The 24,649-nt window shown below is 40.0% G+C and overlaps 2 protein-coding genes and 1 long non-coding RNA gene across 15 annotated transcripts; 2 read left to right on the top strand and 1 right to left on the bottom strand.

Annotated features, from left to right (window-relative positions):
• Positions 1–281: 281 nt before the first annotated feature.
• Positions 282–13,693, top strand: LOC104450252 (VPS35 endosomal protein sorting factor-like). 13 transcript variants are annotated; one of them, XR_005552220.1, is made up of 25 exons: positions 282–487; positions 757–969; positions 1,865–1,895; positions 2,042–2,226; positions 2,545–2,704; positions 2,790–2,886; positions 3,489–3,658; positions 4,421–4,587; positions 4,998–5,180; positions 5,287–5,373; positions 7,230–7,310; positions 8,141–8,284; positions 8,429–8,511; positions 9,085–9,226; positions 9,321–9,404; positions 9,828–9,989; positions 10,075–10,159; positions 10,829–10,915; positions 11,069–11,135; positions 11,219–11,318; positions 11,691–11,697; positions 11,796–11,807; positions 11,887–11,943; positions 13,105–13,179; positions 13,374–13,693. XR_005552220.1 is itself a non-coding variant. In XM_010064731.3 (24 exons), exons 1-23 carry the CDS (start codon positions 380–382, stop codon positions 12,265–12,267), a joined length of 2,754 nt encoding a protein of 917 aa, XP_010063033.2. In that variant the 5' UTR covers positions 282–379; the 3' UTR covers positions 12,268–12,305; positions 13,105–13,693. The 13 variants fall into 13 exon arrangements, 11 of the variants coding, with proteins under 11 accessions (XP_010063033.2, XP_039171626.1, XP_039171625.1 ...); XR_726678.3 differs by adding an exon at positions 12,115–12,305 and having other exon boundaries at positions 11,691–11,807; XM_010064731.3 differs by adding an exon at positions 12,115–12,305 and having other exon boundaries at positions 10,829–10,906; positions 11,691–11,807; positions 13,105–13,693.
• Positions 13,694–16,844: 3,151 nt separating this feature from the next.
• LOC104452116 (mitogen-activated protein kinase kinase kinase 18) lies at positions 16,845–18,657 on the top strand. The gene has a single exon (XM_010066639.3). It carries the CDS (start codon positions 16,849–16,851, stop codon positions 18,655–18,657), a length of 1,809 nt encoding a protein of 602 aa, XP_010064941.2. The 5' UTR covers positions 16,845–16,848.
• Positions 18,658–22,205: 3,548 nt separating this feature from the next.
• On the bottom strand, positions 22,206–23,979 carry LOC120294224. The gene is made up of 2 exons (XR_005551712.1): positions 23,683–23,979; positions 22,206–22,653 (listed from the first exon to the last, which is right to left on the bottom strand). It is a non-coding gene; the product is annotated as an uncharacterized LOC120294224 (long non-coding RNA).
• Between the last annotated feature and the right edge of the window lie 670 nt (positions 23,980–24,649).

Genomic DNA, 24,649 nt, shown 5'->3' with positions numbered 1-24,649 from the left:
TAGACAATTGAATGGCTTTTAAATAAGTGGATCATGCTCAATTCTCAATAAACATGCTAATGGGGAATTTCAAACTTGCTAGCATGACTCAAAAGTAAAATATAATTTTCAAGTAAAATCGTGTGAAGAAAAAACTTTATTGGCAATGTTTGGAATAAATTCATAGAAATTTCCCTTTTTCCGGTAAATAGAAATTCTCATTTCTCTTCACCACGGTCAAACCACGGTAAAGTCAAACTCAACTGTAAAAAACCCGGGCCTTGCGAACTCAGACCCGAGTCTCGACTCAGTCACCGCGTCCGCTCCCTCGCGAAAGGAGACGAGCGCAGGGAAAAGGAGGGCGGGAAGGAGATCGAAGGAGCTGCAACAGTTCGCTCCAATGGAGTTCCGACCTCGGAACTACAAGCGAGAGAAGGAATCGCGCGCGCTTCCTCGCGCGCGCGCCGACGATCATCCTCTGTGCACTCCCGCAACCTCGAGACCTCAGGTCCGTTGAACTCTCGACTGACTCATCAACCTCTTTCGATCGCATCTTAGAGCTCTTCAGATGACATCGATGCTGATAGAATTCAGTTGATCGAACTCGACTGGACCATCACAGATTTTTCCTTGGAGTTTTTTTTTCTTTTTTTGGTCGGTTTTCCTTGGAGTTTTAGGAGTTGGAAATTGAGTTTAGGTTGGGTTCAATTTGTTTTTGCGGCGCATTTTTTCCGCAAAGAGGTTTTCTGCTATATGAGAATCTGCATTGTGCCATAGGCCGTCAGGGACAATCGCATTGAGGACTTCTTCGATCCTCTGAGAGGGCCAAACACTGACGTTGAAGGCGCTCCTCGAAATTTACCGGACAAGGAGCGTACTTCTGGAGGTTTCTCTGCTGAACGTAATGATCCGCATGCAGGGGACTGGCATTCATTCAAGAGATTGCTGATGCAGAGGTTTCCTATCTCCAAAATGATATCTATCTCATCAGTAAGTATGCCTTTTGGCGGCATCATTTATTGCTTAACTGTGGACTGTTTGAAAAAGCCTGGATCAGGCGACAGCTTCTGAAATTAATGATGTCAAGTATGTAATTGTGTGTTTGGATTATTTTCAACAAGAGCAGTTTGGATTCTGACCTCCTGTACATGTATTCACCCGACTGTTTTTGGATCTCTAATATATCTAGGAAATAATGAATCTCCTGTTGAGTGTTGTTGGGTGAGACTGCAGCGGTGTTAGAGCTCTATATTACCTCTTTGAGTGCATGGTAATGTTGGGGTCACTGACCTTGGTTTAAGAGTAACGTGCTTCAGAAGTTTTTTCTATGGTTGCCAAATAATTCTGTTTTGAATTTGCGAGGCATTACATTGCAATTTACTAGCACTATTCAGAAACTTAGGAGGATTTTGATTTCCTTCTAAGGAGGTTCTACGTATGTCAATCCTATCTATATGGTGAGCACTATCCAGAAATTTAGGAAGTTGTTGGTTTCCTTCTAAGGAGGTTCCACGTACGTTATTCATATCTATATGGTGAAATTATGTACTCGATATTCAATGGACCATTGACAGATTTTGATAGTCTGAAATCCTGGTGTTTTTCTTTTGTGTTGTTAAGGAACAATGGTCTAATATTGACATTTGTTGAAAACGTCATGATCAGTGTCTTTCTGATTATTCTGTCATGCATGCAAGTTGAAGCTGTTGATTCAATTGTATGACATGTGTCTTTGAAAACCTTTGTAATAATAAAAATAAGTTCCCATTGGAAGCGGCTCATGTAAATCTTGCCATCTCATCTTTCAAATGGCATTCTTCATTACAAGAAGCCACTTTTCTTGCTGCCTGTTACCACTTTGTTGTAATCGAGCCCTTTGTTGCAGATATCAGATGGAATAATGAAAAGTAATAAGGGTATGTTAACCATTTTCATAATCCCCTTTCTTCCTTCTCCTTTCTTGAATAAATTGAAGTTGTCATAACAACTTATGGTTATTTTCTGTTGCTTATAAATAAACAAAGAGAATTTCTGTATACTTACTTTTGCTGAGCAATTATAGTTGATGAGATATCTTCCACAAGTTCACGTCTGGAAGAACTGGATGATCCACAAAAATTTGCTAAAGAGGGAAACACGTCAATCACTCGCCAGGAGTATGTCTTCCGATTAACTGATTTTAAGGAAAAGATTGTCCAAGCTTGGCATTCGGACGACCGGGTGACTGCTTTGAAGCTCACAATAAAGGTAGATGGTGTCAATTTCGATTCTTGTCCTTGTTTTATATATTTCTTTTCTATATCTGTACTTCTGTACTTCTGTACTTTAAGAAATTTCTGTAAGCTACCATGATCATTATTCGATGGATTGGGTATCTTTTATATGAAACATGGAATTTTTTTTTTTTTTTTTGGTTAGTTTGAAATTTCAGCAAATATGATCCTTGGATTTGTTTATTCTTTTTCTTGGATTATAGGACTCCTGAGAAAACAATTAGCTTTGCAAGCAAAGGACCTTCATGGAAAAACTTACAGCTTATAAGGTTGAATTTCCATTCTTATGCAGGTTGCTAGGCTTCTGATGGATACATCAGTAAGACAATTTTATCCTACATTATTTGTTCTCGCTACAGACGTGATGGACATGCTTGGAGATATGGTATGGGAGCGCATAAAGCAAAAGGCTGAATTTACAGTAGATGGGAGCAAACTTTGCTCCTTAGCAGGTCTATTTCGCTTCTTTCCAAATCTTTTTGATAACATATGAAACTTTTGTTCTTCTTTTGTGAAACTTCGTGGTATTATTTGCAGAAAATTTTGATGCGACTGGGGTGTGCGAGGATGCCAAAGAAACTTGCAACAACTGGTTTTACAAAGTCGGTGCCATAATGGAGCTGCTTCCACGAATGTATAGTCTGGATTCTTTGGCTTATAAATCATCCAGTATCATGCTAGAAATTATCCTGCCGCAAGTTTTCATCTTCCGTCATCCTCATTAAGCTTAAGACTTGGCTGAAATTCAATATATCTTGTACCAATTAATTTTTTGGAGCAGTTTTAGCAGATTTGTCACTGCATTGGCTATTTTTATGGTAATGCTACTCAGTAAAAGTAGTATGGGAACTTCTGTAAGCTATTGATTCATGCAGCTGTGTTCGCAGTAGGATGATCATTTGCATCACAGTACACATGTTTGATTGTGTCATGGTACCATTCTTACTCAGCAGTTCTCTCTGTGCCAAGTCTCCATCACTTGAAACTAGATTAAAGTTTGTGTGCTATGTATGTTATTATCTTCATGCTTCAATTGGGTATGCCGGTACTGCAGTCATGGCAAGGAATTGTGAATAATTTGGGTTAATCTTTCAAGTGCATCTGCAGAACAGGATTTTGTTTTTCCAGCTTGGAGTTAGGAAACTCGAATTGTGTCACTGAAACTATTAAGTGGGAACAAGTGTCATTGTTGTTAGTGTTATTATGATTTGTGAACTAATCATGATGATTTTTCAGTTATTTGGAGCTGGCAATATTGCCTTGTTTTCGCTTTCTTCTCGTTCAACCTGCTGACTGTCTTCACCGGCTAGTCAAGATGATAAGAGGGTTAGCAGATCCACTCTCATCTGCTTATTGCCGTCTCTACATGGTCCATCGTGCAAGAAAGCTACTATCACGAGACACAGGCATGCATTATTTCTCTTGTGCTAATATAAATGGTAAAGTAAAGCATAAGGCATTGAATGATGATGGAGGCTGGACATGGGTTCTTCCTCTAGTTAAAGAATACTGTTAGGAAAAGCTAGTAGATTAAAACAGAGATTAAATATTTAGAATGAACCTTGGGAATTCTCTCTAATTTTGAAGTGCTTAAGATTTTCTTTTCTACTTTATACTTTTGTACCCAAGTAATAGTTGACTCAATTTTTAGCTGCCTTGTAACGTTTAAAAATTGACAATTCTCAATTATGAAAAATAATGTGCATCTGAGCAAAGCCTTTGTCATGTTTTGACCTTTCATTTTTCTTTGACCTCACTTTAATACATATTCTTGGACCACTGTCTGTCCAGAAAACTTAAGCTTCAAACAATTGCCTTCAATGCATTCAAATACACTCATTAGCACTGCTCCATGAGGGTTGGCTGTGGGATACATTTGAAACAAAATGATGTAAGTGTAATTCTATTGAATGGACCGCCTGAAAACAAGGAAAATAGGATTGGAATAAAAACTGAGAGAGTGTGCCAGGATTTGAAATTGTGGGTTGACCTCCAATTTTAAGTTAGATGACCATCTTTAAAAAGTCACGGTACACACTGAAAATATGTCTCAAACATATTCCTTTACTAATATACACTTGCAAGTTGTCTAATTGCCGCTTCCTTCTTAGTAATATAGCAGTTGCTGTAACATTTCTGGTCTGAAGCTTAAGATGTGGTTTTTGCAGCATATTTGATCACCTGCATGAATGACATGAATATTCTACTTATGGATGCCATGTCATTAAAGAGGGACGTTTCAAAAACTAGTGAGGAGAAGAAAAGATTGCTCATCAATTTGATTGAGCCAACTATTGAATATATTGTGCACCACATTTTTGAGGATACACCAAAGGTTAGCTGTGTTGTTGTCACGTCACTTCTCTATCATTAACAATCTTTGATGTCAATTTTTCCGCAAATTCCCAAAATAGTGATGTTAATTCTAGGAACAGTATAAATTTCGTAATTCAGAAAAGGTTGTGCTCAATCAGGACTTAATTATAAAGTATCAGCTACAACTTATTGAAAGAACAGAGGAGATTGGACCACTATAAGGGTGCATTTGCTTTAAGTATTGATCAATTCTAATTTTTTGTTTTACTTGCTCCAGTAATCCTAGCAAATTAGCTCGCACAAAATGCTTTTTCTTTCTTTTTTTTTTTTTCAGGTTAAGACTGTGGAGTAAAGCCAAGATTTGCATGAGAATTTAGGGAACAAATTTCTCTACAACTGAATGCATACAACTTTCGATTTTGTTTGAAGGAGCAACTAGCTACTGCACTTGTGGATCTTGGACTTGGAGGGAAAGGGGGTAATAAAGTCATCTCATGCGTGTCAATCGTTGCCCATTGTTATATTAAGGAGCTTCCAGCTGACATGGTGAGGTCTAAGTCAAAGGAGATCATCAATCTTATTGAATGCTGCAATGATTGTAGCTTAGATAAGGTATTGCTTTGATAATACAAACAACCTACTTAGGAAGGAAATGTTGCTTCCTCAGTAGATGCTTTGATTGTTTGAACTTATTTCCTTTTCAACTTGGTATGTGCAGTGCTTAAATTACAGGTTACTTGGATTCAGGCTGTCGGAGACAACATCTCCACAGGACATGGTTGACGTGGTGGATCATGTCATCCAGGTACTTAACTACTTGTTTTCTGTTCTTATGATGCCTTAGATGTTAAGGACCCCATAACATGTCCTTTTAAGAAGGATATGGCTTTCTTCGAATGAGCTGAAAAATACGGTGACATGTAGGAAGTAGACAGTATTAGCCTCTTCTTCATCTTGATGGTGGAGACAAAGCCAAAAGATGTCTGTTAGAATATTTAAATAATAAACTCTACCTTCATCTAATAACTTACATGGTATCAAAAGATTTTGTGGTGGTCCCACTTTGCCTTCCCAATCAAATATGTCCACGCTTAGTACTAAGCAAAAGGACCAAATTAAGCATGAGGGGGAGCGTTACAATATTGAAATATTAAACCACGCATTCATCTAATAGCTTAATCTTTTAGAATAGTTGGCAGTGGTCCCACAAATTCTCACATGATATCAGAGCTAAGGTCCTGAGTTCAAATCTTACCAGGCTCTATTTGTTTCCCCAATTAAATTTCCACGTTTAGTATTAGGCAAAAGACCAAATTAAACGTGAGGGGGAGTATTAAAATATTTAAATAATAAACTCTTCCTTCATCTAATAGCCTAAGCATTAAGAGCAGTTGGTGGTGGTCCTAACAAATCTTCTAATGTCCTTAATATTGAATGTTATTGAAGATTCAAACCCAAAAGTTTTAGGCAATTTTGCAGAGGAAGTTGTGTACATAGACGTCAGGTTAAAACCCGTGAACATGCATTGTGGGATAACTTTAACCTTTCTCATGTGCAAATCTAGGTGAAACCATATAAAGTAACACACATGGATTTGAAGAATGGGAAATACTATGAACGAGAATGCATGAGCGAAATGAAAAATGGAAGGGGCATGAATAATCAAAACTTGGCTCTGATAACAATACCATATTAAAGATTCGAACTCCAAAATTTGAGCTATTAAGTGGAGGAGGTTGCATATACATAAACCCTGTAATAAATAATGCTGAACTTAAACAAATATCATGTGCAAGGAGGATAGAAAGGAAAAATGCAGAGTTAACATTACTCATGGTGGTACAATAATGACTGTACTGAATTAGGGAAACAAAATAACCATACTTGGTGATGCCATTGGAATAAAGATCCTATTCCATTTCTTTGAAAAGGTATCTAGTTACACATATATGTAATACAATAGACTGATGGAAATTACTATCTAGTTACACATATATGTAATACAATAAACTGATGGAAATTTTCTGATATGGTAATTGTTCCCAATTTCTTATCATCTGTTGGAAGTGGGATATTTCTTGGCTAGTACATGTTAGATCTAATCTAGAGTGATGCAATTCTCTGCTGAGCATGTACTCTCTGCATGGATAAAGAGTGCAGCAGCTACCGATTGTTAACTAGATAGATAAGGGAAGCTCTCATATTTCCAATAATTAACAGAACACAGCGTCGATAACTGTAGAAAGATAAAATAAATGTTCCACTAGCACTGACAAGTCAACATCTTACAAACTCAGTCCATTTGATTCTTTGTTAAATGGGAATTGAAAAAATGGAGTCTCTGCATTGGTGATTTTAATGTTCATATGATGGAATTATTTGTCTCTGCTTATATATTGTTTGGCATAATTTGTGACTATACAACATTCCTGGTAGCTGCAATATGGAACATTCTTAAGTCTAGTCTGAAACTAACGACTGCATTGTTCTTTTTATATCTATTTTCCTACTAATCCATGCGTTCTTTTGGAAGATTGGCTTAAGTCTTCCACTCGTTGCACTAAACAAGTCAATACTGTTGGGTGGGCTCTACTTCAAGGACTTACCAGTGGACTTATTTTCCATTGGGCTTACATATTCTAATTTCCATTCGCATGTCAGGTTGTTCTCCTATGGGGTAAACTCGATGAGTTTCTGAAGGTCATGGATGCATTTCTGGATCTTGTCTTACAAAATCAAATGGTAAGTTATGGGTGTTAAGCTCTATGGTAATGTACCTTTTGTGGTGTGGACTTCACTCATACAACTCTTAGTGCATTAACTTCTTGTAAGCTGATGAATAAAGATCATCAAAAAGTTTTTAGTTATGGCAAAAGCAGTTAATTACGATGGGAGAGACTAAGTTAGGTTTTGCATTGTATGTCAATGTCTGGCCAGCAACTTGTGTTGAAGTTGGTTTTTTCTTTTGCATATTGTTCTTTGATGCCTTAAATTTTAGGGTGAATTTTAATAATTTGTGACATAAATCTGCGTGTTGAATTCCTGGACAGGAGGTTGAGACAAGGAGCCTTTGCCTTAGTTGGTTCCTTTTTCTTCCATTCATGTTTTCTATGACTTTGTGTTGGGAATAAGTAAAGCTGTATTAAATGTTTGGTATCTTTGGTTTGAGCTTGATGCAATCTGGTTGATCATAAACTTGCAATGGACTCAGTTAGCCCAATCTAAATGACAATCACAAGGCACTGAATGGAATGAAAAGTTGTAATAGACTGGCTGGGTGCATGACTTCGTTTTGTTATGTTGAGTTGACTCTGGTGCAACCTGGTTGACCATAAAGTTGCAATGGACTCGTGTGGTCCCATGTGAAATGCAAATGATAAATGGCTTTAAATGGAATGAAAAGTTGCAATAGATTTGTTGGGTGCATGACTTTGTTTTGTTATGTTGAGTTGAGTCTTTGTCGTATAAATTCTTCAGCTTTAGGCGTGCTATTACTTATGTGCTATCTGCTACTCTCTCTCTCTCTCTCTCTCTCTCTCTCTCTCTCTCTCACACACACACATCAACATCAGGACAACCATATCTTGAACGTTTTAGAAGGCATTGCAATGCTAGCACGCGATAAAGCATTTACTGAAGAAGAACTCGGAAGTTTGCAGTCCATCTTGGTGAAGCTTGTTTCTCATTTTGAGGATCTAGAAGATTTATTTGGCCTGGTATGCCCCTCATGAACCATTTGTAGCTATATTCAATTTCATTATTGTGCATTTCATGTGTTCAACAAGAATTCATCATGCTACCGTAAATCTATTCCTTGGAATTATTTCTTGAGATCTTATCTAAGAAAACATATCCTGTAGAATCACTATCTCGAAATCCTAGATATGATGTATGGGAGACCTCGGAGCATTGTCAATGTGCATATACTTGACAGAGCAATAAGGTACATTCTTATTCCTTGCTACTTTATTTGCATGGGTCCATCTAGAATCCTGTCTCATGATAGTATTTTCTTGATGTGGTAGTAGTTTTCTAAAAATGCCTAGTAATTTTGTGAAAATCATTGTCCCTATTGAGGTTGTAACCTTTCAAGAGGGTAGAAAAGTGGCATGGGACCATAGAAACACTGTCTCTGTTAATCAGTTACTATTTTCGCATTGTTTTTAATGTATCTTTTCTTTGCTGGAGAGTCCTTTTTCTCGGGTGACCTTCACATGCCACCCACTTGATTGATTATTCATAGCCACCAGGAGTACATGGAATTAGATATCTGGAGGTCTTCATTCTAGGAAACAATCTGGCAGCACGGCAATGGTTGGGCATTCTGCTGGCTGTACATGAAAGTCCACTTAACACTTTTAGTGGAACTCGATCTACAATTTTTTTAAGCTCAAAAGCTTTTGAATAGGATTGCATAAATGAACTTGACACCTATAGGTTTTGTGACATTGAGTTCAGTACATTATTTTATTTCTTTCATGGTGGAACTCTACATTTTCCTTATTTCACTGTGCAGGAAAGGACTTTGGCAAGATCACCACATCATACAGTTGCTTTTTGGAATTTCTAAGTCCCTGATGGATGAAATAGATCAAACAAGCATGATAGATAATGATTATCAACAGCCAGCACGCCTGATATCTCGATTTGTCAGCATGGTGAGGAATATTGACTCATGTATGAATACTACAGCCAGTTCAAAGAATTTTTTCATGGAAGTCGTGTTCTGATTATATGCTTTGATGATGTTAGGTTGACTATGGTTCAGACGTGGAGCGGCATTTGGCATTCTTAGCTGAATGTCGTGGGGCTTTTGGCAGCATTAATGAACTTAAGGTCTCTTCAATTATAACTCATTGCACATGTTCAAGTAGACTCTTTAGGTACACTAACTTCATGAGTTTTGGGTATTTGCATTGTGTCACTGGTTAAGGATCAAGGAACCAGGTTCTATTTGATTATTACTAGTGGGACAAAGTGACATGTGAAGTAAAATATTGGTTGGACGCTTGTTGCCCCAAGCAAAACTTCTTTTCCAAGTTTATTTTCTTGGAATTTTCACGTTGCACATATGCAGATTGTTTACATGCATGTATGGAGAAAATCATGTAGATGGTACTCTCTTTAGCATCAGGGTAATGGGAAGGACAACCTTAGTAAACAATTCATTGATAATTTCACTAAGTGAAATTATCAATGATGTTTTCAATGCCATCTAAACATCTTCACACACTTCTGTTTCGCATGATGCTCTTGCAGGAAGCTCTCGTTCATTCAAGCAATTCATTGGCAATTCAGGGCTTGAAACATTCAAATAAGCACTTTAGCTTCATCATGTCTTGCATAGCTTATAGTGAAGTTACAATACCTTCTATTTCATCTCCTATGAAGCAGTCAAACTTATACATCGAGACTGCAGAGGTCTAATCATCTTGCTCTTCTGTTGCTTTTTCAATTTGTCTAATTCAACAAATGATTATAGTGATTTTGAGTTTGAATTAAACAGGTTGCGTTGCTAGGTGGTTTAGTCTCACATGCAGAAGGACTTGCAGAATCTGCAGTCAGCTGTTTGCAGAGCTTAGTATTGAATGGTACCTAAGGATTACCTTTGATGCTTAATTATCATTTAGAGCAAATGTTGCTATAATGCAAAACATGATATGTCTTGGGAATGCATAAGTTGGCAAACTTTGTCTAGAGATAAAATAATAGTCCTAAAGCATTTTTGTAAAATTCAAGCGGCCTTGGATGCTTCTGAAGGGACTTGTCTCTGATGCTGCTACTAGATTTGACTGATAGATTGCATGCCCAGTAAGTTAAGATCATGGATGATAAGTCAATAGTGGTGATTTATGATGAATGCTTCTGTGTACGTAGGTTTGTGCACTCATACAGAAAGAGGGATAGTGTGTGTGATCTTATCCTTCCTCTAATCATTCAGATTTAGTGGATCTTTGGATGGTGTCATTATATGTCTATTTCTGTCAATATTACTGGGATGATGTTAGTGGAAAGAGCTTTTAGTACAAAACAACCATACAATTGATCAATGATCATGAAATTGCAAACCCATGTGGTTTCTGGGCTTAATTTTTCACTCATCAATCGGCTTTTCTTTTCACTAATGAGTAATCTCTTCCATACATTTCCTGGCATTGTTGTCAGATTCGACCATGTACTAATCATTCAAAGTTCAAGAGTTTCCCATGATTTTAACATGGATGCTGCACTTTTTCATTGTGAATTTGTGGTTGGTGCAGGCTCACCTGGAATTGCTGATGTAGAAGGAATTCTCTCCTCTTTCCAGAAACTGTGCAGTTTACTAGTTATGGTACCAGGTAGAAATTGTGAGTTTTTAGTTTTAACAAGCATTTGTCTGTAGCATGGTGTGCTGAATTTCCCTTGACTCGTTCGATGTATTAAGGTTCTAGTCGATGTATATTCTTTCCCCACATCTGTTTGAAAGTGCCACTTGATATGTATTCTTTTCTTTGTTGAAGCTAATACTGGGCCCAGCCTTAACTATGCTCCAAAAAGCTTGTTTGTGTTTTCAGATTCTCAATCAAAGTAAGTCTCCCATTTACCTATTTTGAGGAATCCCCTGTGCTTATTTAGCTCTTTTGACCAATGTTTATCTACTCATGTCACAGGATGATTCCACGAACAACAACGAGGCTATTCTCAGCAATTATTTTATTGTCAGCAGCACTTTCCCAGGAGACTCTCCCATATCATGCTGATAATTTTGGGGTAATATCGGGCTGGTACTGGTTAAATTTTTTAATGGATGTCTAAAGAATGTCTTGATTGCACACCATTGATGGCTTGAAGAACTGAGAGCATGCCCTGTCTTTCTTAGCACAGAATTGTCATAGAGTTGAATACATTAGTTAGTTTTTGGAACATTTTTACTTGGGTCTCAGCTCATTGTTTCATTATTTACTGATTTGAACCCTCAAATCAGCTCGCTTTTGTTTCCAAACGATTGAGATGACTGGAACAGTAACTCCTTTCAACATTTATATCTCATTGATTTTTATGCATTCATTTCAAGTTTTGCCAATCCTTCCTGAGTCCAGAGAGTTTTGGCTGATTGACTATATGCTTTATGTTTTGTTCCAGATTCCTGGTAATGACCAATTATTTTATGGCGATTCATCCTATTCACAAGAACTTTTATCTATATCTAATCTAGCTGCTCAGAAGTTGGTTGATGCCATTCAACAGGAGCCTTCTTCAGTAAGTATGATCACCGATGGTCTTAGAGATTAATGGCCTTGTCAGTTGCTTTCTTGCTGACTTGTATGGCTACCCTAAGGTTGCTCGTGGAATCATGGCCCTTGAAGCTTGCAACTGCATTGCATCTTCCTTCAGAGTAAGTTGTGCGCATTTTATTCTACTGACTATCCTGTCTCACAGATCCTTTGCCTTTTTCTGCTTGCATTATTTCTATAAGTCTGACAAAATAGTAAATGAAATAAATGCATCACTACAAGCAGAAGCGTGAACATACCGATGACCAGGTTCATCTTATGTGTGTGACTAGCAGATGAGTCCTGAAACATCCAACATTTGCTTCAAGCTTCTTGGGATAGCTAAGTTATGTTTAGGTGCCCAGGACAAATACATCAAGTCCACAACTAAGTTCTTGGAAACATGCTCTCTGCCTTCTTCAGATGAGGCACAAGAAGGCATTTGATGAAAAGCTATGCATCATCTAAGATTGTACCTTGGCTGGTAACTCCTGAATGTTCATGTGAATCAATTTCTGCAATCTTTTCATGCAATGAGACATAAAATATGTGCTGGTCCATCTTTCTTTTTCCCTTCAAAGCTTTGCGTTCATTCTTAGGGAAATTATGAATGACTGATTTTGAATTGTGAACTTCTCTTCATACATTGTGAAAATAATGCCACAATGGAGTTGCCGTTATAGAGAATAATTGCTAAAAGATATTGCAAGAGAACATAACCTGAGCTCCTGTATGAATCATCCCTTCAGACTTGTCAATATACATTGAGAAGGTTTGACCAAAAAACTTAGGCAATGCACATATTAGTTGCTACTGCAAAGATGGAGATTTAACGTGCTATGTTTAGTATAGATACTTGCTAGAGTGGATACAAAAAACTTGTTCGCAATTTTTTATGCTAGTTGCCATTAGCCTTACATCTAACATGAGATCATCCATATAAAGTGTTTAAGCAATTGAAAAGGTGACTGTTAGGATCCATGCTCCGATCCATTCTTTATTATCTATTCAGATGCTGCTTCATATTAGCATTTTATGTTTTCCATCTGAATGACATTGGAGAGCCTTTGAGTAGCGATTAGAGAGTGCTGGAACTTTGTTTCTCTGGCTATATGAGAAGCTGTGATATTTTATGCCATAATGATCTTGAATGGGAACTTCTGGAGAACTTTGTGAGGAGAAATTGCGTGTGAACTTTCATTGAGATCCATAGACAATGTTTTATAGAATCAAGTAGAACAGGCAGGCTTGACTGATTTATCTGCGTAATGGTTGGCCATCAGGTGCTGTTGGACGCTCTGACCTGGACTTGGCAAAAAACTGAGAAACAGGTCAGAAGGGAAACTGGTTGAACGAAGGTAAACTAGACAACCCATTACTTAATGGTATAGTAAAAATTAAAAAGAAAGAAGGGAAGTGGAAAGATGTAAAATTGGCAGAAAAACAGAAAAGGTGTGCTCCTGGTTATTTTTTTCTAACCATGTAATATATTAGTACCAAGTGAGCTGTATTAAGAGATTTGGTGTGTCTTGACCTGTCATGGTATCAACAGGTTCTACTACCAATTCAAAAGCACTACACTGAGAAGTGTATAAATATCCCGTTCTATGACCTGTACCGTTTTGGATACTTTGGCGCAGAAGCATAACAAGACTTTGTACAGAACTATTTTCTGGTCGTCATTTGTTCTATGCTGAGCATATCATCTGTACGTATCCCACCAGCAGATTCTGTTATGCTGGTCGATTTTGTTAATTTCCTGATTTAGCTTGTCATTTTTTGCTATTTTTGGAACGTACTCTTGCCATTTGTTTGACAATTAATTTATGTAATGCACATGCCTTCACATAATTCATAACAAGGTTGAATGAGTATTCATAGCAAATCTTGTTTTCAGTCCTTTCTGGAGGCAAGGGTTTCGACGCTTTTCTTCAAAGAAAAGTTAGACGATGTTAGAAGGCCAGATATGCATCCACGTGCTCCATTTTGTGCAGTCATATTTTACTCTGAATGATCACAAGTAACAGAATTGCTCGAGTCTAAAGTTTAAAGCTCCATTATTTTGCAAAAAATGATGATTTGAAAAACCCTTTAAAATAATTGCTTATATTGCTTGAAATAATTCTTCAAATGAAAAATATTTTTATTCGATAACAATTTATGTTTTGATATTTTCGTGAACAATGAAGATATTTTCAATTAACTTATTTTTAAGTGATAGAAGTGATTATTTTTAGAATATTTTATAAATTATTTATTTTTTGTGAAGTAAACGAATATTTAAAATTGGCAAAACTTCAATTGAGGATCTAAAGTGAACCTTATTTTAAATAAAGGTCTCGAAATGCTATTATTTTCTCAAATAAAAGCCCGAAATGGTTTTTGTTTCAAATAAAGGTCTAAAATCACTTTATCTGTTTCAAATAAGAGCTTGACCATTCGGTTGGTCAAGGGCATTTTAGTCATTTGCCCTTTTAAAAAGATTTATTCATTTTTCCTTTTACTAGTTTTGCTTTCTTCTTTGCTAGTGGCCATCCAGCTATTGATGAAGCCTGTAAGAGCTAGGCAAGGGTCGCCCTCACCAGATTTGGAGAGGGCCACCCTCATCGATTGTTGGTAAGGGCCTGCCAACCCTCGCTTAGGGCTAACAAGGGCTCAGCGACCCTTGACCTAGGGGAGGCTACCCCGTGGCTATCGGCAAGGTTGGCCCTAGCTAGATTTGGGCGAGGGTCACCTTGCTAGTGGCTAACTCGAGCCATTGTCGACGCCCGTTGCCCTTGCTTAGAAAAAATAAAAAGTGAAAAAGAAATGAAAAGAATAAAAAATAATTTAAAATTAAAATTGTAATGGGACAAAAACACCTTGATTAGTCGGAATATATAGTTGACCGGCAATTGGCAAGGTTAATGCCCTTATTAAAAAAAGTTATAGCCATTTTAACCCCTTACTTAAAATAATCATTTTATTTGACACGAAATTTGCTTCGTGCCATTATTTAAGAAAATAAGAATATTTTAGATTTTTATTTGAAATTGTCCAAATCTTTTCCATTGCATGTTTATGTACTCTATACAGTGAAGGTGACTGACGCGCCGAACCGATTCGCTGCTCATCATGACGTTGGTCATAGGTGCTATATTCTCACTTTCTTAGCACTTCTCTACGGCATTGGAATTTACACAAATGCCCAGCCTCCAAAAGTGACAGATCGGACACGCACCGAATGCATGTGCAACCATCGCATGCTTCTCTATTCAGTTAGAAAAAGAGCGAATTAAATAAGTTCAGGATCGATGTCCAAAAGAATAAGAAAGATGAAGTAAAAAATTTACGATTTGAATCCGATCGAGCAAAACTCAACACGTAGATCTGCACTTGGCACCACATAACCTTAAATTTTCCTTTTTAATTGTCTCTGTGAGCTGGAATTCGTACAGGCAATGATGGGTTTCTCTTATTACACGAAATTGATTGGATCTAGACTCGGGTAAATTGAATCTAGACTGGAGTGCTTCTTTGAGTAATCTAATATAGTATTCCATAGACGGATCATGGGCAACGTGAGCGCTACCTTATCCTCTTCGTCCGCAACTTCCGACTGCCTTCGTCTTCATTATGTCTTTGATTGTTTACAGATCCAAATCATTGGTGCTGTCCATATGGTCATCATCATCATCAGTTTTATATTCCGAGGTATGAAAATAACGTTTTCTTTTTTGTCCGAATTTCAATGGATTTCACAGGAACTTCAGTTCCGCGATGATCGAGGTTTGGCTAACATCCCACGTCGCCATTGACTCTTCTCTTTTATCTGTTTGTCTACTTTAACGAGATAGTCAACTCTTACGACGCCTTTACTCAACTAAATTTCACTCGATGGTGTTACTTCGTCGGAATGGTTTCCTTTTCTCCGTTGAAAAAAGAAAACCCAGGGAAAGGAGCCGAAAAATTAGGTAGAAGATGGATCTAAGCTTCAAAGTAGGTGAAAGCCATTGACCTTTTTATCTATGGCACGATTAGAGATGGACGTTCTTAAGGAAAGGCGATGCATCCATGATTGATTTGGGTCAATTAAATGATACGTATCCCTAATAAATTTTGAATTTAAATTTTAAAACTCTATTTCTTTCAACGCGTTTTTTCATGTGTCACTGTCATGCGACATGCGATATGGCCGTCATACATAATACTTTTTTTGGCTAGAGATCACATGATTTTTGTTCTCTCAAGTCATTTTAAAGAATTTGTTTGCATGGGAAAAGCAAAAAAAGCTTATAACAATTATCATCCGAGGATTTGATCTAGATATTACACTTTCTAAAACATCATTCGCTTACTATTAGATGAAACACGATTAACCACAAAAGACTGATTCTATACAGTCCATCCCGACATTATGAGGCCATCGAGATGAGAATCATAAGCACATCAGTCGCGAGTGAATGATGATTCAACCACAACGACAGCGCACATAACGCCGCGTGCACGATCCGTTGCCTTCTCTTTCACTAGCGAGGACCCAATCAAAACGACCATCTCAAGAGAGTTCGAGAATGCATACCCCGCGATCCGTACATGACGGGTGGCCATCTATAGACGAATCAAAATCCAGAGCTTGGAAACCCAAAAATCAAAGACCCTCTTTCGACGGCGTTAAATGGAAAGTCAATTTCTATTTGCTTTGTCAGATCAAAGGCAAAAAGGTACGCGCTAATTTCTTGATTCCCCAGCTAAGCAACTCTCTCTCTCTCTCTCTACATGCATTGCATTTTCACACCCTGCTTCCCGCTGCCGCCGCAAATCTGCCGAGTTAATTATGGGGCGGGGTGGTGCGCAGAATCATTCCCCTGTAAAAATCCTCCCCCCCGCTCCGCCCCGCCCCCAGAAATCACGGCACGTGCTCACGTGCCCTCCCCCACGCGCCGCCCGCTAGCGGCCAAAAGCCACCCCCTCGCCCCTCCGCTCGCCACGTGTTCCCCGTAACGCGCTACCGCGCACAAGGGAAATTGTCAACTTTGTTACTTTAGATGATGTATGAACGACGCGGGGGAAGCAGACGAAAAAGGGGCGAGCGGCAGTTGGCGTTGAACTTCGGAAGAATCTTTCGTGGTCTTCGTCGTCGCCGTCGTCGTTGGGTACTCTGTATTTCTACTTCTTCCACACCAGACGCGCCAAAACTCCTCCCGAGTCTCCATATAAATACCCGACAATCCACCACGCCCCTCAGGCATAAGCATCAGAACCAACCGTCACGTAACCAAACCTTCCACATACCTTCTCCTCCAAGTCTCGACCCTTTTCCCACGATGGAGTGGATCCGGGGACCGGCCATCGGCCGCGGCTCCACCGCCGCCGTCTCCCTCGCCACCGCCGTCCCCTCGGGCGAGCTCTTCGCCGTCAAGTCCGCCGAGCTCTCTCGGTCGGCGCCCCTGCAGAGGGAGCGGCTCCTCCTGTCCGAGCTCGCTTCTCCTCACGTCGTCAAGTACCTGGGCCACGACGTCACTCGAGAAAGCGGCGAGCTTTACTACAACCTGTGGACGGAGTACTTGCCCAAGGGCACGCTGTTCGACGAGATCCGGCGCCGCGGGGGGCGCTTGGACGAGCCCGAGATTCGGTCTCACACGAGGAAGGTCTTGCGGGGCCTGGAGTATCTTCACGAGAACGGGTTGGTTCACGGTGATGTCAAGAGCCAGAATCTGTTGATGGGTAGCGATGGAGTGAAGGTTGCGGACTTGGGTTGCTCTAGATTCGTCGAACCGCGACGATCCAGCCGCGTACTCTCTCCACCTGACGCGTTCTCTGGAGTCGACTCGCGAGAGGCCCACATCGCGCGTGGAGAGGATGGCGTGCTGCCGGAGGAGCGCGCGATGACTTCCTCCGACGTCTTCTCAGGTACGCCGATGTTCATGGCGCCGGAAGTGGCTCGCAACGAAGAGCAGAGCTTCCCGTCGGACGTGTGGAGCGTCGGTTGCACGGTCATCGAGATGGCCACTGGGAAAGGCCCGTGGGCCGAGTCGGACCCGGTGTCGGTTCTTTACCGGATCGGGTTCTCGGGCGACGCGCCGGAGATCCCACGGCGGCTGTCGGACAGCGGGAGGGACTTTCTGGCCAAGTGCTTGGCGAGAGACCCAAGACAGAGGTGGGCAGTGACAGAGCTGCTCAAGCATCCGTTTCTCGATGAATCGAAGACGTCTGAGGAGTTCACCAGGAATTCGCCAAGTGGGGTGTTGGATTCGGCGTTCTGGGATTCGATGGACGTGTGGGAGAGTCCGAGAAACCGAACCGTTTCCGACGCGGTCGATTCGTGTTCTTGTTCTAGAAGTCCCGCGACAGAGAGGATGAAGAAGCTGATTGAGGAGTGCGAGTCTTCTTCATCAGCTAACTGGAGTTCACCTGACGGGGCATCGGACGAAGAGTGGATCACAGTGAGAAGTGAACATCACAAAGAGGAAGTCGGAGAAATCCCGCGACCGATCGACGGCGCCCCTCCCTTCGCCGATTCGACTAGCGACGAGGAACAGTTGCAGATCTCTCCGCGCGACGGCAATTCTCATTATTCTAATAATACTCTTGATGATTGCATCATCATGGGCGGTGTAATTTATAAAGTAGATTCATTTGCAGACTCTGAAGATGATTTCAGGGGCAACAACAATGTACTAAGAGTCCTCACTCATGAGGCAGAGAATGAAATTACTGATTCGGTCGAATTGCAAGTTCTTCATCTAAATTCGAAAGCTCTGTTTCCGGTTGATTTGCTCACTTCACTGAGTGGTTCTTTTCCAATGCCTAGCTGCGTTTTCATGAATATAACACGCTCGCCGAAATTCTCTTAATACCTTTATTTCTCGATGTCCACCGTCATGAACCTATTTGTATTTCAAATTACGTTTAGCGAGAGTTTTTTCCGAACAAAAGAAGCTTCTTTGTTTTATATCTTTTACAGATGCAGAAACGAGAGACACTGTGCGTTCGACCGAGCACTCTTCGATGGATAGACTTTCAATGTTGCTATTCGGGTTTAATTAAGATGGAAATCCCTCTTTGACCGTGTCATTAGTGCGCAACGGCGTGCGAGGTTTGCTTTGCTTCTCCACCGTTGACTTTGTCGAACCGTCGAGTTTCTTTTCCCCGGCGCCTTCAATGATTCGAGAACGAACGGCCTCTCGCAAGCGCCGGCCGTTGCCGTCGGTCCCCCCTCGCAGCCTGGAGAAACTTAAGAAAAGGGGCGACTCGAGAAAGGTCAACGCCTCTCTTCACGACGGCCGATCTTGTCGAAAGTCAAAGCGAGTCCTGGCCCTTGATTTAAGCACCTGCTCTTGCACAAGTCAACCTCCTTTTTTTGGTTTTCGAGTGCTTGCTGGGGTCGACACGGCGTGGAATCAAAGGACCAGTTGCGCCCGTTTCGGACGCTCCAATCGGAAGACAGAGTCGAGCTTTCCGCGTGCTTTTTGGCTTTTGTTGATATCGAATGGATGGAGGATAAGGAGAACAACAGCAGAGTGGGTATTAGACTTTGGACGTATCTTAATTTATCGTCTCATATTTGTACACCGCTAATCGTGCTCTTGTTCCGATTCCTCGCTGGATCTCTTCTTTTTGGGCAAATAGGCTGTACTCTGATGCCGTCATCTTGTGTTTAGGCAGGTACATTGTTATATCGATTAAATCCGTAAAATTTGGTTATCCGACCTAATCGAATCGAGAGTTAGACCCATCCACCAGCGTCCAGAAAGTAAAGATCGGAACTCATGGCTGAGGATGTCACTAGGAATTCACCAAGTGGGGTCGGATTCGTTGGATGTTGGGAGAGTCCAAGAAAACCGAAATGGTTCTGGTACTGTCGATTTGCGTTTGTATTCTCGGAGTCCTGCGACGGAGTGGATGAAGAGGCTAATCGAGGGGTGCGAGTCTTCATCGGCTAATCGGAGTTTACTTGATTTGGGCATAGGATGAAGAGGTGGAACACAGTGAGAAGTGACCCCTCACAAAGAGGAAGACGGATCGCGTTTCACGACTGGTCGACGATGCTCCGATCACTGATCTGACTAGCGACGAACAAAACTACATTCGGACGACCGTCTCCATCCAGAAGAACATGGGATTAGAATTTGTGGTGCTTGTTTAAAGGATGGTTAGGAAACACAGGAAAAAAGGGGAATTGATACGATCAGTCGGATCAATGCTCCAAAACTACATTGGGATGGTCAGATTTGGTAAAACCAACATAAGATTCGTGGATGAAATGGGTCTGTATGCATTTTCGTGAATATAAAACACAAACTCAAAACCTCTCAATACATTCTCTTGTCTACATGCAAGTATTTTAAATTGCGTTTTCTACAATCTTTTTTTTTCCCAGTGAAACACTTCTTCATCGAGACAATAGCACCCTAAGTACTTTTGTAAAGCTAAGATGAAGAAACGGAATACATAGGTTCGATGGGGCCTTCGATTGATGGACATCTTAAATTGCTATCTACGTCCGCAGAACTCATTCCGACTGAGAAATTAAGTGAAAGGGGCATGCTAAAACCAATCTGAACATGGGGAAGGATGAAAGAGCGAGGTGGTGATTGGGAATCGTACTCGATTCGGCGCACATGGAATACTCCTCTTTGACCGTGTCGTTCCTGCACGGTGGCGCACGCGTTTCGCTGCTGCGCCACCGTTGACTCTGCTGGACCACCGGCAGCTCCGGTGCTCGATGATTTGAGAAAGGACGGGCTTTTGCAAGCGTCCGCCACCGACATCACCGTCGCAACTTGGGATACTCAAAAAGGGGACTCGAGAAAGGTCAACGCCCTTCTTCACCAACCGGCCGATGTTGTGAAAACTCGAGCGAGTCGTTGTAGCCCTTGATTTAAGCACCAACTCTTACAAAGTCAACCCTTTTAAAAAAAAGAAGATAAATCAATAAACAAAAAGAGGAAAGGCCGAAGCTAGGGAGATGCTTGCTGATGCGAAGGGCTACGACAATTGAAAGAACAGAGTCAGGTTCTTTGCGCTTTTGGCTGTTTGTGGGTTGTCGAGTGGAGAACAAGAACGAAGTGGGAATCAGTTCTTGGAGGTTTTGGTAGGCTCTTTTGCCCTAATCTTGATCTTATTAATTTAGCCTCTTCTATTTGTACGCTATCAATCTTCTTCGTGTTCCGATTCTTCATTGGAATTATTAAAATGGGAAAAGTTATACTCTTGTATTTACATTTTGCGCAAAATGTAAGATCTTCGAAACTTGCTAATACCGATGACAATTTAGTACGTGGACTAGTGGTGGGGGAAAATGTATTATTCAATCCAATTGATGATTAGATTGATTTGCCAATGTCGAGAACATTTCGATTAGGATTCATGTTCTAATCGAGGTTTAAGAATCTCTCTCTGCAACTTCATTCTCATCCGGGAATCACGTTTGACTGGACAATATCATCCATTATGTGCACTTCGCTAAACCTTTGACTGGTCGAAAAGGCGTGCCTCGATTTTTAATTTAATTTTTTAGTTTTTGTTTGAGTTAAGGCAGTCTTTCCAGGCAAGCATCTTCCTCTTCCCGTAAATGGAGTTGGTGAGGTTGGTTTTTAGATAGGCAGGTCAGCCTCGCATGCGAATAATTTGGTCTGGGAATAAGACGAGACATTGACTTTGGAGGAGGTCAACCGGGGTTTGTTAACGAATGTCAAAATGATTAGGTTGCCCAGCATTTTCAATTAATTTTCTTTTTCCTTTCCCGATAAGCTCGTGCATAAAACTAAGTTAGCTAAAGGGAAATTGCCTACAAAATTTTAAATCTATACTTTTACCAATTGATATCTAAGTGTCCAATTGAATCTTAAATCTTTTTATGTTTTGCCAATTGACTTCATCCAACTAATTTTTGTCAAAAACCGCTGACGTGGATATTAGTTATCTTACATAACACAATCAACATTGACATAGACATTTTTTAATAATATTTTTGAATTTTTATTTTTGTTATTATTTTCTTTTCTTCGTTTCTTTTTTTGAACTTAGGATCGCCGAGAGGATCGCGGCCCTCGCCAAATCTAGGCAAGGGCCGCACACCCTCATTAATACTAAGTTAAAACCCTAAGTTAAAAAAAAAATGTAAATAAAAGAAACAATAATAAATATTAAAAAAATTATTAAAATATTTATTTAAAAATATCCATATCAATATCGATATACCACATAGGATAACAGGCATTGAAGTCAACGATTTTTGGCTAAAATTGGCCTAATTGACTCAATTGACAAATTCTGAAAATGTTTCGGACTTAATTGGTAAAACTGAAAGATTTTGAGTTGAATTAGTAAAAATGTAATAGATTCGAGATTTTTGGACAATATTTACCATGCAAATAGTTCATGAGATCTGAAGCCTTAATTTATCATGAGGATCAATCTCTCATCAATGTTTTGTTGTTCAGCCATTGCTTATGTACAGGTGTTGGGCCTCTTCGTATTTTTTTTCATCAAGTGAAGAAGTCTGAGTTGAATCGGTATCTAATTAACGAGAAAAGGAAAGGGCTGAAAAGCAACTCTTGCCGGACGATTCAAGCAACGGTCAATGCGGCGTTTACGTGTACAATTGGGATGATGATAAATTTTGTCTTCGCTAACCCTTCCAGCAATAATCATCCCTGGATTTCGATGCGTCGCTGATGAATATGTAGAGCGCCAGGATACAATCAATTAACACATGGTCTCTCTTCACCCATATCACGGACTAGCTAATTCCTGGAGCAATGCCCCTCTGAGAATTCTCAACATGTAGTGCCTCGCAACGGAATAGTGCAACCCGCATATCAACATGCCAAGGAGTAGAGAGAAGCCTGCACCCACACTTCAAACCTAGTTAGTTTCGAGCTCGACTAGTCGGGCTTGAGAAAGCTGACCACTATTTTTGTAAGTAACAAAAGGAGGGAACATAAAAAGAAAGAAAAGAGGGGCATCTCATCTCTACTACATCAAATCAATCGGCGGATCGGACCAGAATCTCAATTAAATGTACAAAAAGTAATGACTTGATCTGGTCTGAAGATAGATGGAAAGTTTGTAATAGTCAACGGTTTGATTCAAACCGTTTGTCTAGGTAGGACGGAAGCCAGTTACTCGAGCTTGTCCATCTAGGTAATTGAGGACAAAAGATTACTGACACGTCAAGAAAAATCAATTTTAAGAAAAAAACTCCCAACCTTCCCTTCCTGAAATACCCACAATTTTCATTTGCCGGGTGAAATATCCATAATTAGCTCCTAAGAGAAATCATACATATCAACAAATAACCATTAGGAGCGTGGATAATAACCAATCTTTTCCTGAAATCAATTTATGGCTAGAAATAAGTTTTTATGTTTCTATTCCGTGAATGAGTTTATCTACGCATTTAATAATCATATAAAATTTATCTTCTTGAAATAGAAATTCATTTGATAACAATACAAAATTTCTCTCTTTTATGCTCCTTTCCTTTTGTCAATGGGTGCCCAACAGTAAGATGTAGCTGGCAGCAAGAGGTGAGGGCAACAAATGATAAAAGTTTTTATTTCTCTTTTTGTTCCAGTAGAAAAATAGAAAATTTGTACTTCTCATTTATGTTCAAAATCCATTTATGAACTAAAAATTTATTTCAAAAATAGAAAAATGAAATTACGTTACCAAATGAATTCTTGTACCAAACATGTTCCAGGAAACAAAAAAGTAGATCTGACTAAAAATAGAATGGTTATCATGTGCATCTTAGATTAATGAAAATATCCTTTGACATTGGACTACGTAATATTGTTGAGACTCGCGACTATTGTATATATCTTATGACAATCGCATCAAACATATAACAGAGGGAATGGTTTGTGATTTACCTATGAGAGACGCTTCCACAAGGTTATTTGCATGGGTAAAGTGTCTTACATCGCACAAGACTTTATAAATTGCCGAACTGAATATGATCATCATAGTCGCGGCCACGGTCCGGGTGACAAGTCGCCCTCTTCCCTCCAGCAACAGCACGGCCAGCATCAACCACTCCCCCAGAAACTCTTCAAAGCGAAGGACAACTATCAAAGCCATCTCCAATAGTACAAGGCCAAGCCAGATTGGAGTCATCTTCTCGATGGGAGAGAGAGAGAGAGTCGACGGATTTTGAGGTATCAATTGGCCTTAGAAAATAAAAAATGAAGTGTTCATTCTTGCGGTCTCGGTCCCTTAATATAGGCTAGCAAGGAGGCTTTTGCCGACGAGGTTCGGCTTAGGTTTTGAGTTAAAGAATATGTACTTTTCCATTGGAATGGGAGCAGGGGATCCCTTTCCCGCTGAGGAATATTAAAGCAAGCTTGTGCGTTGCAGTGAGCTTCTTACCAAAGAACCTTTTGGAGGCCAAGCAACCATGATTCTCTGTAGTTCTATATAACTACAAGCCATATCCATGTCTTGTACTCAATTTGATTACAGTATCTATATGACGCGAGATTAATGTACTAGAGTGTTTGAGATGAGCATAGATGCCTTATTGGTTTTTTCTTTGAGTGATTTCGATCGGTTAGTATTCGCTATTTATTAATTAGAATAAAACTTATTTCTTTCATGATGATCAAATCAAACACATAGGTGAATGATGAATCTGTGGACATGCATTATTTAGTAGAGCGTGCACAGATTAGTAGTGCAAGTCTAGTTTCGGTGACTCTTTAAGGAAACCCACCTCCAAAGCCGCCACCGGCGCCTCCGGCAAATCCTCTTCTAGCTCCTCCGGCGAGCCCACTGCCACCTCTGAATCCTCCATCACCACCCCTGCCTGTCCCACCGCCCTAGTGATCGCCGAACTGAATA

Source organism: Eucalyptus grandis, chromosome 6 (assembly GCF_016545825.1).
Source record: "Eucalyptus grandis isolate ANBG69807.140 chromosome 6, ASM1654582v1, whole genome shotgun sequence".
Lineage (NCBI taxonomy): Eukaryota > Viridiplantae > Streptophyta > Magnoliopsida > Myrtales > Myrtaceae > Eucalyptus > Eucalyptus grandis.
The sequence above is the reverse complement of the archived record's forward strand: the minus strand, read 5'-3'. Positions and strand labels throughout refer to the sequence as shown.

What these genes read in the sequence shown, in the direction of transcription:
- LOC104450252 (XM_010064729.3), top strand. Translation starts at nt 380, where the DNA reads ATGGAGTTCCGACCTCGGAACTACAAGCGAGAGAAGGAATCGCGCGCG. An exon ending in AATAATGAAAAGTAATAAGG is followed by an intron (nt 1,896 to 2,041) that starts GTATGTTAACCA and finishes GAGCAATTATAG; the next exon opens with TTGATGAGATATCTTCCACA. An exon ending in GCATTGCATCTTCCTTCAGA is followed by an intron (nt 11,944 to 12,114) that starts GTAAGTTGTGCG and finishes GTGTGTGACTAG; the next exon opens with CAGATGAGTCCTGAAACATC.
- LOC104452116 (XM_010066639.3), top strand. Translation starts at nt 16,849, where the DNA reads ATGATGTATGAACGACGCGGGGGAAGCAGACGAAAAAGGGGCGAGCGG.